This window comes from Scardinius erythrophthalmus (assembly GCF_964197995.2).
Source record: "Scardinius erythrophthalmus genome assembly, chromosome: 13".
Classification (NCBI taxonomy): Eukaryota; Metazoa; Chordata; class Actinopteri; order Cypriniformes; family Leuciscidae; genus Scardinius; species Scardinius erythrophthalmus.
Window position 1 is genome coordinate 8918979 of NC_138233.1, and position 14703 is coordinate 8933681.

Consider the following 14703-nt stretch of genomic DNA (forward strand, 5'->3'; position numbering starts at 1 on the left):
ATGAGCGCGCCCTGTGTGTGAGCGAGCGCGCTGACGTCACACATCCCCAGCGATCGCTGCGCGAGAGCGATGTGTTGGAATGCGTGAGTCTCGTGCACTTCCTCGACCGATTTGAGAGTTTGGAAATAACTTCTCCCGAAACTTGCTTCTGGAAGAACATCGCCGAACAACGAGTGAACGTCTCCGGTGAGTACGCGGGCTTGGTTCCGTGGGGTTTCGTGCTCATTAGGGTGTGGTTTTGTGTTGTTTTGTGTCGCGCACGAGCCCAACTAAGTTTGAGTAAGTGGAGTGAAAATGGAGGGTTGCATTGAAAGGGAGAGGCGCTGTCCAGGGCTGATTTCAGCACGGAGAGAGATCAGATCAGGACCACGGCTAACACACTCCCGCTGACCAAATTAAAAGTGAAAAAATGCGTAAAAGTAATGAGAAATGAAACAAAAACCTCACCATGATCTGCGATCGACTATGTTGAATAAAAAGTGTAACTTTGTCGGGTTGTGTGTGTGTGTGTGCTGTTGTTGTTGCATGCATGCAGTTTCCGGAAAAGTAATTTTTTTCCCCTTCTTATTGAAGGTTCGTAATGCAACTTTTGTTGTCAGATTGACTAGATTTGTATTCTCCACTATTTTTCCAGCTGGAAAATGACAATCCTTTCACTTTTACAGTAAATCACATCATCTTTTTTGGTGTCTTTGTTTTGTTTATTCGAAAATCACCAATATTTCCGTGAAATGCGACTTCATTTGATTTTAGACTTTATTTAGTGAGTGAATTTTGATTGTTATGCCTGTAACATTTCGTGTAAATTGGAGCTCGCTCTTCGTCTGATTCAGATGGGTCGTGCTTGGAGCTGTCCAACAAGGTCAAAGTTTTTCACTCCTTGTTTTGATTGAACACAGTCACTGTATCTTTTCACTTAAAGCTCGATTGCGCATATTAGCACTAAACGTTTAGTGTTTTGCTGATTAAATGAGTTGATCTCAGTTAACTTTCATGTAAAGCTGCTTCAGTTCACACATCGTCTGTATTTTTTTCCTCCTCCGCTGGCTGAAGTTGGTGGTGCTGTTTTAAAATGGCCGAACACACATTTCTGAGCATGCAAAGCAAGCTCACAGGCCCTCATCACACATGCTTGACTCTGTTTGCCATGACCATATATATTTTTTTTTTTTACAATAGAACAGATTTAATTAAACTTTAACTGGAAAATTTTAGTTATTTTTGTTTTGTCAACACTCAAAAAACAACATTTTTTTAAAATCATATTTTGTATGTAGCATTGAGTGTTTTTAAACATCTCTCTCTCTTCTCTCTCTCTCTCTCTCTCTCTCTCTCTCTCTCTCTCTCTCTCTCTCTCTCTCTCACACACACACACACAAACACACACACACACACACACACACACACACACACACATAGTGTCTCTTAATGGTATGTATCATGTAATTGTATGTAATCAGTTATAGCCTGTAGTATTTAGAAATGATATACTATTACATGAGTAATAGTGTAAAACATTGAGTACCCTGCGTACATGGTAATTCGTTTTAATAGTATTTTGTTTTAAGTTACTATATTAGGCTATAACATTTGAAATATTTGAAATATGGTACATAAAATAGGCCAAACATATTTTGGGTTGAAATAAATGTCTGAATTGCAGTTTTTAATACACTTTGCTTTTCCATATTGTGCACAAAAATGCAAGTTTTTTTGGGGGAAATGATCAATGTGAAGCTACTTTGATACAATCTGTATTGTACAAAGCGCTATATAAATAAAAGTGACTTGACTTCACTTGTTTCCTAGTGGACAGTAAAGTAAACTAAACTATACTTAAAGTTTTAATTGAAATAATGCAAATCAATAAACATTGATGTGTTTTGTTATTGTTGTTCTGAATATATGTCATGATTGTCCTAGATTGCATCTTAAACAGGTAATGCCGTAAGAATTGAATCATTACTTTTGAGGAACATTACCATACATGGTCGGGATTGTTGGAGCTGTTGTAACATAGGCACTTGTCTGCTGTAATTCCCTAAAATAACCCAGAGTTAAAGCTGCTTATTAGTGGACTTCATACAAGAAAGAACAGTGTAATTTATTGGCTCTTATAGATTTGTGTTGATTTAGGCTTTGTTTGCTTCTTTTTAAATGTGTTTGGGTGCATGAAATCAAACAATCTGCTTTTTCATTGATTAATCAATCAGATAATGACTCAACTAAGACTCTCATCTCAGAAAGGTCAAATCATTGACCCTTATTTAACTTAAATGAAATCGCAGTGTTTGTTTTGTCATAGTCAGATGACTTGCTCTCAAAAGATCACAGTTCTCAAATTCATTTCAAACTACTTCTTTCATTTCACATACACATAATTTGTTTATAAGATTTAAGATGATAATACAATTATGCCATTTTTACAATTAAGTTACTGATTGTATTTTCTGATTGTGTTATCTAAAATCAATGTTTCTATTTACATTTCAGCTGGTTGAGCATGTCTGCTCAGATGGTGTATCCTGCTACTGCTGGTATCTTCATGCCTGGAGGCATCCCACTACCGGAGGTGGGCCACGACCTTCCTGAGCTGCCTCGGAATGATGTGGCCGCCCCTCAGCTAGTGATGCTCGCTAACGTAGTGGTATCATCAGAGGCGTCTTCCTCAGACTACAATGCAGAAGAGAAACAAATGGTTGAACTCAAGACTGTTGGATGCAACAACTACTCTGACAGTGAGGAAGAGGGAGTTATCAGATACAGCCTTGACAATTCGGAGATGTCCGAGGACACGTACGCGGAGCAGGCCACTCGGGTTGAGGTAGATGTTACAGAAAGAGCGCTGGAACAAGTTGAAATGGGGCGAGCAGAAGATCTCTCGAACCCATCCGAAAAGGCCCCATCTGAGTCCTCGCCGGTGGAAAAACGTAAGCGTACCCCGGTCGTCATCTTCGAATCCAACAAAAAGAAGAAGAAGCCCTTCTTTTGTAAACCTTGCCAGTACCAGGCCGAGAACGAGGAGGACTTTATTCACCATATCCGCATTCACAGCGCCAAGAAAATGAATGTGGTAAATGGTGCGGCTGACTCTGACGACGATCTGGCCAGTGAGTCAGGACAATCTCAGACACCGAACCCAGAGAATAGTGAAAGTTTGAGTAACTCCAAAGGTGTGATCCGCTGTGAGCGCTGTGGATACAACACCAACCGTTATGACCACTACATGGCTCACCTTAAACATCATACTAAGGAGGGTGAAGATCAGAGAGTTTTCAAGTGCACCATTTGTGCTTATACCACCATCAGTCAGTACCACTGGAAGAAACATCTGAGGAACCACTTTCCCAGCAAGCTTTTCACTTGCAACCAGTGTTCATATTTTTCTGACCGCAAAAATAACTACATACAGCACATCCGGACCCACACTGGTGCGTTTAAAATCGAAAGGTTTTGAGTTCACGTTTCAGTGTCCTTTTATATGATCAGAAATGTATGAAAAATCAAACACTTGATTTTACGTGATTTTTCTTTTAGGTGAGCGTCCGTTCCAGTGCATATACTGTGAGTACTCCAGTTCCCAAAAAACTCATCTGACCAGACACATGAGAACCCATTCAGGTGAGTCGTTTGTCTGTCTTTTGAAACATTCTTGTTCTAAAATTGATCTGTATATAGTTATATTTTAGGATTTATAAGCTAGTTTGTTAAATTCCAGTCCACATTTTGATTTAATAACTCTGTTCCAAAACCTTCTGAGCTGTCTTGTTCCAATATATTTAAATAGATTTAGCCAATAACAGCTAACAGTATATTTTAATAGAATAAAAATACACAATGCACAAATCTATCAATTACAAATATTAGAAATTAGCTAAATCATTTTAATTACACTGATTCATTATTTATAAAAATAAGTATTGTTGTTAAATAAAATGTTAATAATTTGACACAATTGCCAATTCATCTTGGATTTGTTTTTTCATTGAACCTGTCACAGTGCATTCTGGGATGCATTCTCTGAAAAGTATTGTGAAGGATTTAAAACTGTGGTTTCCATGTTTGGGAAAAATCATGTGAATTAAATCTTAGTCATGGAGATTGTGTGTAGACTTGTGAGGGAGTTCTCTGGGTTTTGGGACAAAGCAAATGTGCTGTTAATCAGCTATGACTCAAGGCTTGTGTTTTGATCTTGTCAATGATGTTTCTCTCTTTTGTTGCTCTCCGTGGAGCCAGATGGCTTTGGATAAAATGGTACACGGTTTGTGGTATACAGAGTGAATTAGAATGTGATTCCGTATTGTGATGTGTTTGCCCGTCTTTTATCTGTATTCCCCGCATGAGACTTGCGTCTGTGTTTCTCTTTAAAATGCTGAAATAAAAGACTGATTGTTCTGTCTTGACCTTCTCCTTATGGTCTGTCCACAATAGGTGAGAGGCCTTTCAAATGTGACAACTGCAGCTACCTGGCAGCCAACCAGCACGAGGTGACCCGCCATGCCAGACAGGTCCACAATGGACCCAAGCCCCTAAGCTGCCCTTACTGCCAATACAAGACAGCCGACCGCAGCAACTTTAAAAAGCATGTTGAGCTCCATGTCAACCCTCGCCAGTTTCTTTGTCCAGTCTGCAAGTATGCTGCGTCCAAGAAGTGCAACTTACAGTATCACATCAAGTCCAGACACCCAGGATGCACTGATATCTCGATGGACGTGTCAAAGGTAAGACTGCGTGTCAAAAGGACTGACGGCGAGGATGTTTCTCCAAATGAGCTTGCGACAGAACATGCTGGAACAAGACAAAGTGAGGAAAAGCAGTTGGGAGAATTGGATGACGTTGAATCAGGCCCCATCAACCTCTCCATAAAGAAATCTAGTAAACCCACCTCTGCTGTGGAGACTGAGCTGACTGGCAAGACCTCGAAGAAAAATCTTGATATCATCGTGAAAGAAAAATCTGGAAAGCCAAGCCAGCAACCCAATGAGAAAACTGCAGAGAAAAAGGCCATGGCGAAAAATGAGGGGAAAGACAAAACCGGTAAGAAGGTTAAAGGAAAGACTTTGGTGAAAGTTGTGGACCTTGCTTCGACACAAACAGAGGGCTGCAATAACAAACAAGTTAATAAAAAGGAGTTGAAGAAGGTAGAGAAATCAATCAAATCTGTGGAGAAAGTAATGAAAGGACGTCCTAAGAAAGAGAAGCCATTAAAGGAGACCGCCAATGAAGTTATTGCAAAACCTCAACCCATTGTTGAAGAGCAAAGGGTGGATTTGGAAAAAGAAAGAGTGGAAAAAGACCTTGTAGATAAACAGCAGCAGCACAAAGACAAGGAAGAAAGAGAGCGGCTACAAAAGGAAAACAGATTGCTGAATGATAAAGTGAAGGAGACCGAAGAGAAAGAAAGTGCAAAGGATTGCAGGAAATCTCCAACCAAGAAGCCATGCAAGAGGCAGACAAAATTGTCAAAGGTCAACAGTGATACCCAGAGTAAAGAGGCAATGAAAGAAGGCAGGACTAAACCAGTCAAAAGAAAAGCAGAGAACATGGATGTACTAGCGACTGATTCTTCAGAACCAACCTGCCCTTCAAAACGGGTCAAGCGCACAAAGAAAGATACAGCCAAGCCATCAACAAGTTCTGGTGCTCCAGAGAGAAATCGCACCATACCTGAGGTTCTACAGGCCATGAAGAGCAAAACCAAGAATGCTGAAGCAAGTACAAACAAACCTGAGAGTTGTGTCATTGAAACCGAGAAGACCAATGAAGTCCCAGAGAAGCTAAGTCCTCCAGAAGCTGAAAAAGGGCTCACCACAGAAACACTGAAGGTGCTTACCCAACCAGACGAGCAGACACCTACTGATGTGACCAATCAAGATGATAGAAATCACAAAGAGACCGCTGCTGTTTCAGAGGAACCCACAGTCTCGTGCCAACCCCAAGATCCTCCCTCAGAACAACCTAAAGAAACCGAGAACAAGATCTCACATGAACCAAAAGAAATTCCAGAAGTAGACAGTGGAAGTGAGATGCCGTCACCTACTGACAGCGAGAGCTCTCCAGGTTTCAGCCAACAGCAGCCTGTTTTCAGCTCATCTCTCGAACTTCCTGGTCCGCCAGGTCACAAATCCACGGATGCAGAGGATGACGAGGGTATCCACAGTAATGATGGGGGAAGTGATATCAGCGATAGTGCCTCTGAAGGAAGCTACGACTCCGGTCTTAACGGACTGGCTGCTGCCACCGAGAGTGGAGAGAAACTTCCAGAGACTCCAACAGAAGAGCTCCCATCTTCAACCAAACTGCTCAGTCACACGTGTATCTTCTGTGACCGTACGTTTTCTTTAGAGATGGACTATCGTCGCCACTTGAACCGCCATTTAGTAAATGTGTACTACTTGGAGGGGGCAGCTCAGGGTGACAAGTGAGGAGTATTTTTGTTTATGTCCAAGACAGTTTATGAGGTTCTCAGAGATATCCGAACTGAACAAAGCTTGTTCAGGTTGTAAAAAAAATGAGGTTCCTGTCTGTTCTTGTTGGCTTTACGGCTCATGACAGACGCCCACATCATTGCTTTCTAGTTTTTAGCTTGCCATGACATGATGCAACATGAAATGTCAAACTAATAGATTTCTTACTGTAGTATTCCTTCAATTCGAGATTACAATCCTTGTGGTAGGATCCTATTGTCTAATGTATTCCAAACTAACTGAATCTTCGCTTAGTCATGTGCGCCATGACGAAATGGTCATCGTTTTTTCCCGCGTTTTTTTTGACACACTACTCGGACAACAAAAAAGGAGGGCTGCTCTGAAAACAAGTAAACTTTGTCCCTCCATCCCTGCAGAGAGCTCAGATTAGCCAGACCCAGGTGGTCCAGCACTGAATAGCCCTGAAGATAATGGGGTTTTCAGCGTCTTTGTGCTGTTCCACTCCACTGAAGCGCCTCCATCTCTGGGCAGCAAGAGACGGAGTGTGTTTAAAGCTGGCTAATGTCATTGTATTCAACTGTTTCTTTGTTCCCTTTTACAGTTTAGAGAGCACTTGACAACTAACCATAATCTTACCTTTGAGGCTCTGTTTCACATAAGCTGAACATTTCATTTAAACACAAAAAAACATTTCTGTACACTTCCTAGAGGTCTTTCTTTGATTAGGCTGCTCTGCCTTTTGAGGAAAGTAGTGTGTAGATTGTAATGTTTGAATAGTGGTAGGTTATTTTCTTTCATTGTATATTTTCTTTCAAAGATTTTTACACTTGCGTTTGTATATTTTTTTTTTCTTGCGTCTTTTTTCTGGTAATGCTTCAATTTCATCCTCAGTCCAAAGATTTTGTTGCTTTTGTCTGTATATAAACTGTACATATTTCTGTTCTTTACTTGCTCTTCAGTGCCTCAGACAATCAATTTGAGCATTTTAATTCATTTCTCAGACATGTAGATCTTATTTACCATCAGAAGAATGAATGTCTTGTCTTTTCTCTGTAAAACATTCCCTTCCATATCAAATTTTTATCTGCATCAGAAATGTTTATCCAAAGTTTATCTAATCATATGACTTTCTTTCTTTTTTTTTTTTTTATGAGTGTGAATGTTGTCACAAACCTTTAAATGTGCCATGTCATTGTCTAAAAAGGAGAAAAAAAATGGTAAGAGAATAGTTATAGAAATAAATTGCCTTTAGTGCATTAAGTGCAATATTGAATTTTTGGATATATAACCAAAGCAAGATGTAGTTGGTAGAGTTTTATGGGCAAAATCCCAGGCCTCAGACGGAGGTGTGTTGCTCCTTGAAAACCATCCACAGGGCCCCTGAAAAACTCTTGGACGGTTGGATACTTTATCACTGTAAATTTTTTTTTATTATTATTATTTGTTAAGCACTGCATTTTTTTTTTTTTTTTTTTAGAATAGCATGTTGCCAATTCACAACTTGGATTGTTGTCATTTACACGTCTTTGTAATCAAGTATTTGACTGTCTTTTTCATTTCGTAGCAATAGCAGTCAAATTATATCAGTTGAAATATTATATAAAGTTGTCCCCTTGATTTGACTTTTTATGAATGATCTGCAAAAACAGTTTGCTATGTGACCTGTATGCTTAGCAGAAGATGTTTCAATAAAATAAAAACTCTTGCCACAGTTTTATGTTTTTTTATTTATTTAAAAGACATTTTTAATGGCAGAATATATAAATACATTTCATTGTCAGGTAAATTCATAAACATTTAGTATAAAAATATGTAGCATACAAGCAATACATTGTTGAATCAGAACAACAATATTTTGAAAAGTAATTTGCACTTCAGCAGCACTTAAATATGTTGTTCTTCATTTTTTCCTTCTCACGTTGAGTCTCTCGGCTGCTTTCACAGACAGACCGATGTCCACCAGTGCCTGTGGCTTTCTAGTCTGGTAAGCGGGAGACTTGTTGATTCGCTGTCCTTTCCGATTCACAATGTGGGGTAGCAAAGGCGGGGTGCGCAAACAAAGTCCTGCTGCTTCAGGGGCGTGAGTCCTGAAAAACAGCTGATCTCCTTCAGCTGCTGTCACAGCAACCCAGCCTAAGAAACAACAAGAATTATTACAAATTAAAGTTTCTTCAAATATATTTAAAATGTATTTTTTTAAGGGGCCTGGCCCCCTGTGGTGAAAATCAACTTTTTAATGTTGTTTATATGTCTATGTGGTGTTTTAAATATGAATTTGCACATGGTTTGTCTTAAAGCACAAGTAAACACCATTGCTGAGTATTTTCTCCTTAAAACTGCAGTGAACCAAAGACAGTCTCAAAAACGCGGTTTGAAGTCGTCCCTGCTCTCTATGTGGATCAGGAGGCCAGAGCTGCTGTGAGTGAGTGGAGGCGGGGCTAATTTGCATATTTAAGGAGCCGTGTGTAGACTAAATGAAAAATGGTGTAGAGTTACATTCAAGTTATTTTAAGGTATGACGGAATTATTTTCACAGGACAAAACATTGAAATAAGCGTTTTGATGATCAAAGAGGAGTTTTAAATGATTGACTACAGGGGGACTTTAAGACTTGACCATGTGGTTTGGTTAAAAGACTTACTATAAACCCTTACAAAAGTACTGTAGTGGTATTAGTATCACAAATATACCATATGAGTACCATTAAAAAACCCTGGTAATTCAAAGAAGGTCTTGGTTTAACCAAGCACATTTAAAAAAATATAATTTTTGTGGAATTTTTTTAACTTTATTGTGGAAAAGTACATATTGGAAAAGTAAAAAGATATTGTAAAAAAGTTATAATCAAATTTCAGATTTGTGTCTCATCTAAACAAGCATTTCAATATAGACATCCAGCATAACCTGGAAAGGCAGCAGGCACCAGGATCGAAAGAATTTGAAAGAATCACAAGATTTATTCAACACATTGCTTAGCCTGCTTTTCTGCTTGAAAATTCAGAAAATCACCTGCTGATGAGATCTTGATGTCAGTAATTGCGGTGTTGCTGCCCTGCCCCTTGAGTTCAAAGTCTTGAGCAATAAGTGGTGGAAAAGTTTTCATGCGCTCCTCACCACCAGATGGGACCTTATCACAAAACAATGGAGTATCATGTAGAATTAATTTTACTGATAAAGCACACACACATAAATATATATACAGTATACACATACTGCAAGAAGGGTATTCCCAGCATGTTTCTGGTAGACTGCATCAGCCTTGTCCAAATTGGTGATGTGAATCGGGATGTGAGATGAGGCAACAACTGTCAACCAGCAAGAGCTTTTCCCCTAGAGAGAGTAACAGAACATTGAGATCTTGTAGATGCAGCAAAACATTCAGTATTCCTAAGTCAAACAGACTCTTACCTCCAAATAATCAATGCGTGCCAAAGCCCCCAAAAACAAAACCATACCAGGGTTCATTAGATACGTTCTCGGTGTAATGGCATGTGCAGGAACCACCAGCTTCACTTCCTGCTCATTCAACAGGCTGAGCACCTGGAAAGTTGCATTTTGATTAAAACCCCTTGTGATTCATAATGATAGATGTTTTAAAATAAGGGAACAGAGAAATTATTGCAGTTATTAACATAATTACATCACATTATGTGAGTACAGTTTGAATGGAGAGACTCACGTCATGTTCTTTCATGATGCCTGGGGTGTCATAGAACCAGTGTGCATCTTTGATTTCATTGTAGGTGAGCTCTGCGTCTGTGGAGGAGTCCAAGGACGGATTCTGTTTAACACCTTCCTCCGCGTCTTCTCCAAAGCTCAGACTGTCAGGATCAAACTCCACAAGGTCTTTCTTGAATGACTGATTTGTTCGGAATGTCCTCCCAATATGACCTAAAAAAATATAAAAAATACATAAAATGAAGTTGCCTCCAACTTAAAATCTATATATATATATATATATATATATATATATATATATATATATATATATATATATATATATATATATATCACATATCACATTTTCCTTTCCTTCAGAGCTTAAAACTTGCACTATAATGAGAAATATATGATCTATAATCTATATTATTTTACCTAAATAATTATACATTTAAACATTAAAGGGACACTTCACCCATTTGCATTAAGCTTTGCATTGTTAGAAACCCAGTCATACTATTGAATGGTCGTGCAACACTCTCTCATTTTCCCCTGAGATGGGAGAAATCTGTTATTTACCTCTTACACTTCCTCCTACAATGACGCAAAAATCGTCATTTTGCGTCATTGTAGGAGGAAGTGTTAGAGGGGGGGATTTCTGTTAAAGGTCCCGTTCTATGCCCCTTTTCACAAGATGTAAAATAAGTCTCTGATGTCCCCAGAGTGTGTATGTGAAGTTTGAGCTCAAAATACCCAACAGATAATTTTTTACAGCATGTTTAAATTGACATTTTTTGGGGCTCAGAAAAACGAGCCGTTTCAGTGTGTCCCCTTTAAATGCAAATGAGGTGCTGCTGGACGACACAGGGGGCGGAGCTTCATGAGCTCGTGCTCAGTCTGTCAGGAAAAATTCATCTCACGGAATGATAATAATATCAGAAACTCTCAGTAACGGCGTTCATTTCGAGTCGGACAATAATGCCTACAGAGTCAGAGTGCTGTATAGAGATGAAACAGGTATGGTTTAGTAGGTTAATTACGGTTATTATAACGTATTTGTCATCTGCTTGTAGGCTATGTATCCATTATTTATTAATAGCCTACAAGTCTGCTGTCTGAATGATGATCAAACATGTACTGATGAGTTTAATAAAGTTTATTGTACATCACACAAAAGATGAAGCGTCAGTTTTACTTCAGAAAATCACCGTAAGAGCTGAGTAAACACAGTAGGCTAAGTTATAAGAAGTGCGCAAGTTGCCAGTAGAGTTGAGGGAGCATTCCTGTGGGTGGAGGTTAGTCAAGAAACGGTTCTGGTGACATCACTAATGCAGGATGTAGAGGGGTGTAGTCCAATCGAGCCGTTTTTTGTAGTCAACTTCTGTTAAATAAAATATCTCGCTTGGCATTGAACTTTGAGCTTTATAATTTTACAGATATTATTTATGCTCTAACAGCAACATTACACACTAACTAAAGTTTGAAACATGGAATCGCATGCAACAGGACCTTTAAGACTACAGACACTAGTTTCTCATCTTTCCCAGGGTGGGGCGCGCTCACGCTACAGACCTATTACAGATCAGTGGGTGGGACTTTACTCTCTGAAACTGAAAGCAATATCCTCCATCTTGTTTGAAGCTAAGCTAACAGGCGCTGTGGAGACAGATGTAAAGTTATGACAATAACGGAGGAGAGTGCTCAATATGATATAGAAGAAGAGGATTTCGGAAGTCTGATGCTTGAATCAGGTGTTTGTGGCTACCTTTACAAGCCGGGTTATAGCGAAGAGCAGCCGAGGCAGAAGACCTGCCTGCCGCGGACGAGGAGCCCGGACTGGCTCGAGTTAGGGCGGACCGGTGGCGCCGGTGATCTCACAATGCAGCTACGAACCGCTACGAACACAGAGATAGAGTCCGTCTGCGGCAAAGAATTTCAACGATGACAATTTCTCCTGGACGAAATCTCTGAATCAGACGAGGACACGGACGTTTGTGTTGAGAACTATCCTAGTTTCGTACCGCATATGTTCTGACTGAACATCCAGGTACCATGCAATAATTCACCTTTTCGAAAGAAATACAAACGAGGAGTAATGCACTATATGAGTTCGCCAACTAACTAGACATTTTGTGTGAAATTGAAATGAATTTCAAGCTCTGGTAGTAGCTAGCCTTGTAGACGGAAGAGTGATTTCTCTTATAGGCAGATATGCGCTTTCTGGATTAGTGGGAGTGGCTTGCGGAGCTGTGCAATGTGGTGCATTGTGGGAGTTGTTGTCTTTCATACAAATGCGTTCTGAAGTTATTTTTTGTCTTTTCTCGTTCACGAAGGCACCAAATTCAAAAATTATTTTACATTTCGACTACATATATGACCCACTTTAAATAAAAAACAATGTTCAAATGGGTGAAATGACCCTTTAAAAGTACACAAATAAAACCAGGCATATTTAGGCATATTTACAAAGTACATTATGAAAAGTTTATATTAATTTTGTGATTTTATTTAACATGTATTTATTATTTTATGAATTAAGTGTTTTTAAAGATGAACTTTAACTGAGCATTAGATAGCAAAGGTTTTATAAATGTAAAAATAGTGTAAATTACCACGCACAGTTAAATTTCCAATATCAGCCGATAGAGATGAATTAAAAGTCTATAATATGAGCCAATAATTGATATGGAACAGATATATTGTGGATCCCTAAAAAAAAAAAAAAACTTGCAAACTCACCAACCAAGTATCCCTGCTTGCTGAATTGTTTGATTCTCTTCAGCTCTTGAGGATTCATGTCCTCCTCAGTCAAAAGAGACTCCTGTTTAAGTCTCTCCGCCCGCCTGAACATCCGGTAGGGGGTCGGGTTGATGATGGGAAACTTCAGCAGATTTAATGTTGTTCCTAGATTTACAGAGGACAGATAGATATGTTTTAACAATTTAAATAAGCAATATCATACATTAAACAGCTTAATCATTCAGAAATGCACAACGCATTACTAAACGAGGTCCTAAAAGGGTCAAGCACATTCATTAAAAAGGTATTTGTTCTCCTTTTTTGTGCCTTGAAACATTCTGTTCTTACTGTATATACTTGTGAAACAGAATTGCAAACATTGCATTAGTCAACATATCTTATGTAATCATAAATATGGCATCTGTCTGTAAAAGCAACCAATTAACTCAAATGCAATATCTCACCAGGCCATGGAGATATAGTAGCTTTATGGATCACATCTGAGGCTCTGGATTTGCAATAATCTGATTCCAGTAGAGTATTAAACAGCGTGGATTTGCCAGCATTAGCAGTGCCGACCAAATACACATCTCCATTGTACTTCCAGGTTGACTGCAGTCTTGATATAAGGTTTTCTATACCATAACCTGTTTTGGCACTGATGAGGTGGATGTCCTTGCTATCACTGGTAGAAATGCCCATGCCGGCACAGTATGCCGCCAGCTGACGTCTGATACGTTGCAGGTAATTCTCAGCATCTCCAGGCAGCAAGTCTATTTTATTTCCTAAAATAACAATGTGCTTATTCTTCCCAACAAGCTCTGGAAGGTCAGGGATGATGGAGTCGGGGAGATCCAGAAGATCCACTATCAGCAGCACCAAAGCCTTCTCTGATTTAATTCTCTTGACAATCGCTCTGTACTCCTCTTTGGACATGGTGACGTTCAAAGCCTTCTGGTGGTGATTGATTAAAAAACATCTCTGACATATTGCCTTCTTCAGTTTGTCCTCTTCAACTAACACTTTGAATTTCTCACTTGGCAGGTACCCTGGGATTTCAGGGTCAGTGCAGTGCATGAGGGCCCCGCAGCCAGAGCAACAGGAATCGCTGACTGCCACCTCCACATCAGGAGTGCCAAAGATCTTCTGCTGCTTTTTAACCTTCTTTGATTTGGAGCGTCGGTCCAGTGGGAATCCTTCATCGTGGAACTCAATCAATGAGTTTTCCTCCACTTCGGACTTTGCAGAGCCCTTTAAATGCTTCAGTTGCATTTCCAGTCCTTTAATGTGCATGTCTTTGCCAGGCTTTTCATGCACTGGCTTTGTTTCTACATTACTCGTGAGCTCATTTGAAAGAAGATGATCTGGCAGTTTATCCTCTTCATTGTCCACTGGTTCATCAAAGTCAGGGAACACAAATTGTTCTTGTTTCTCTGGCTCAACTAATGTGTATAATTCCTGCGGTTGATTTGATGCTGGTACTCTAGCTCCTTTTTGACTGCTGTAACATCTCAGACCTGAAACCCCACATCTGGATGATCTGCACCTCTGGTTTGTGCCCAAATGGGTTACACAGTCTTTTGATATTAAGCTGGAAACAAATGACCGTGGAAACCGCCACATCCATTCATGTTCCGGTCTTGAAACATGTTTTAAACACGCACGAGTGTAGAATTGGAATGTCGACGCTATCAATAACTTGTACATTATTGTATGTTAAAATAACAATCACATCGCTTCAATTACTACAACCTTGAAAACAACGAAACCCATGTGTGAGAATTCCGAGAGCCGCGCGTACAATATACGTCACCGGGAAAAAAAATTGGACAAAGAATATTATGTACAATATTTTATTTTTATGTAACATATTTAA

The 14703-nt window shown here is 39.4% G+C and overlaps 2 protein-coding genes across 2 annotated transcripts; one reads left to right on the top strand and one right to left on the bottom strand.

Moving 5' to 3' along the window:
- On the top strand, nucleotides 1–8139 carry rest (RE1-silencing transcription factor). The gene is made up of 4 exons (XM_081383255.1): nucleotides 1–186; nucleotides 2494–3431; nucleotides 3538–3621; nucleotides 4432–8139. The coding sequence occupies exons 2-4, from the start codon at nucleotides 2504–2506 to the stop codon at nucleotides 6423–6425; spliced, it is 3006 nt and encodes a 1001-aa protein (XP_081239381.1). The 5' UTR covers nucleotides 1–186; nucleotides 2494–2503; the 3' UTR covers nucleotides 6426–8139.
- A 23-nt stretch (nucleotides 8140–8162) lies between these two features.
- noa1 (nitric oxide associated 1) lies at nucleotides 8163–14641 on the bottom strand. Its single transcript, XM_081383256.1, has 7 exons — nucleotides 13292–14641; nucleotides 12828–12992; nucleotides 10108–10319; nucleotides 9837–9968; nucleotides 9642–9758; nucleotides 9438–9555; nucleotides 8163–8561 (listed from the first exon to the last, which is right to left on the bottom strand). Exons 1-7 carry the CDS (start codon nucleotides 14532–14534, stop codon nucleotides 8329–8331), a joined length of 2220 nt encoding a protein of 739 aa, XP_081239382.1. The 5' UTR covers nucleotides 14535–14641; the 3' UTR covers nucleotides 8163–8328.
- Nucleotides 14642–14703: the final 62 nt, after the last annotated feature.

What these genes read in the sequence shown, in the direction of transcription:
- rest (XM_081383255.1), top strand. Translation starts at nt 2,504, where the DNA reads ATGTCTGCTCAGATGGTGTATCCTGCTACTGCTGGTATCTTCATGCCT. An exon ending in GCACATCCGGACCCACACTG is followed by an intron (nt 3,432 to 3,537) that starts GTGCGTTTAAAA and finishes TTTTTCTTTTAG; the next exon opens with GTGAGCGTCCGTTCCAGTGC. An exon ending in ACACATGAGAACCCATTCAG is followed by an intron (nt 3,622 to 4,431) that starts GTGAGTCGTTTG and finishes TGTCCACAATAG; the next exon opens with GTGAGAGGCCTTTCAAATGT.
- noa1 (XM_081383256.1), bottom strand. Translation starts at nt 14,534, where the DNA reads ATGTACAAGTTATTGATAGCGTCGACATTCCAATTCTACACTCGTGCG. An exon ending in CAAGCAGGGATACTTGGTTG is followed by an intron (nt 10,320 to 12,827) that starts GTGAGTTTGCAA and finishes ATATTTTTTTAG; the next exon opens with GTCATATTGGGAGGACATTC. An exon ending in CACGCATTGATTATTTGGAG is followed by an intron (nt 9,759 to 9,836) that starts GTAAGAGTCTGT and finishes TACTCTCTCTAG; the next exon opens with GGGAAAAGCTCTTGCTGGTT.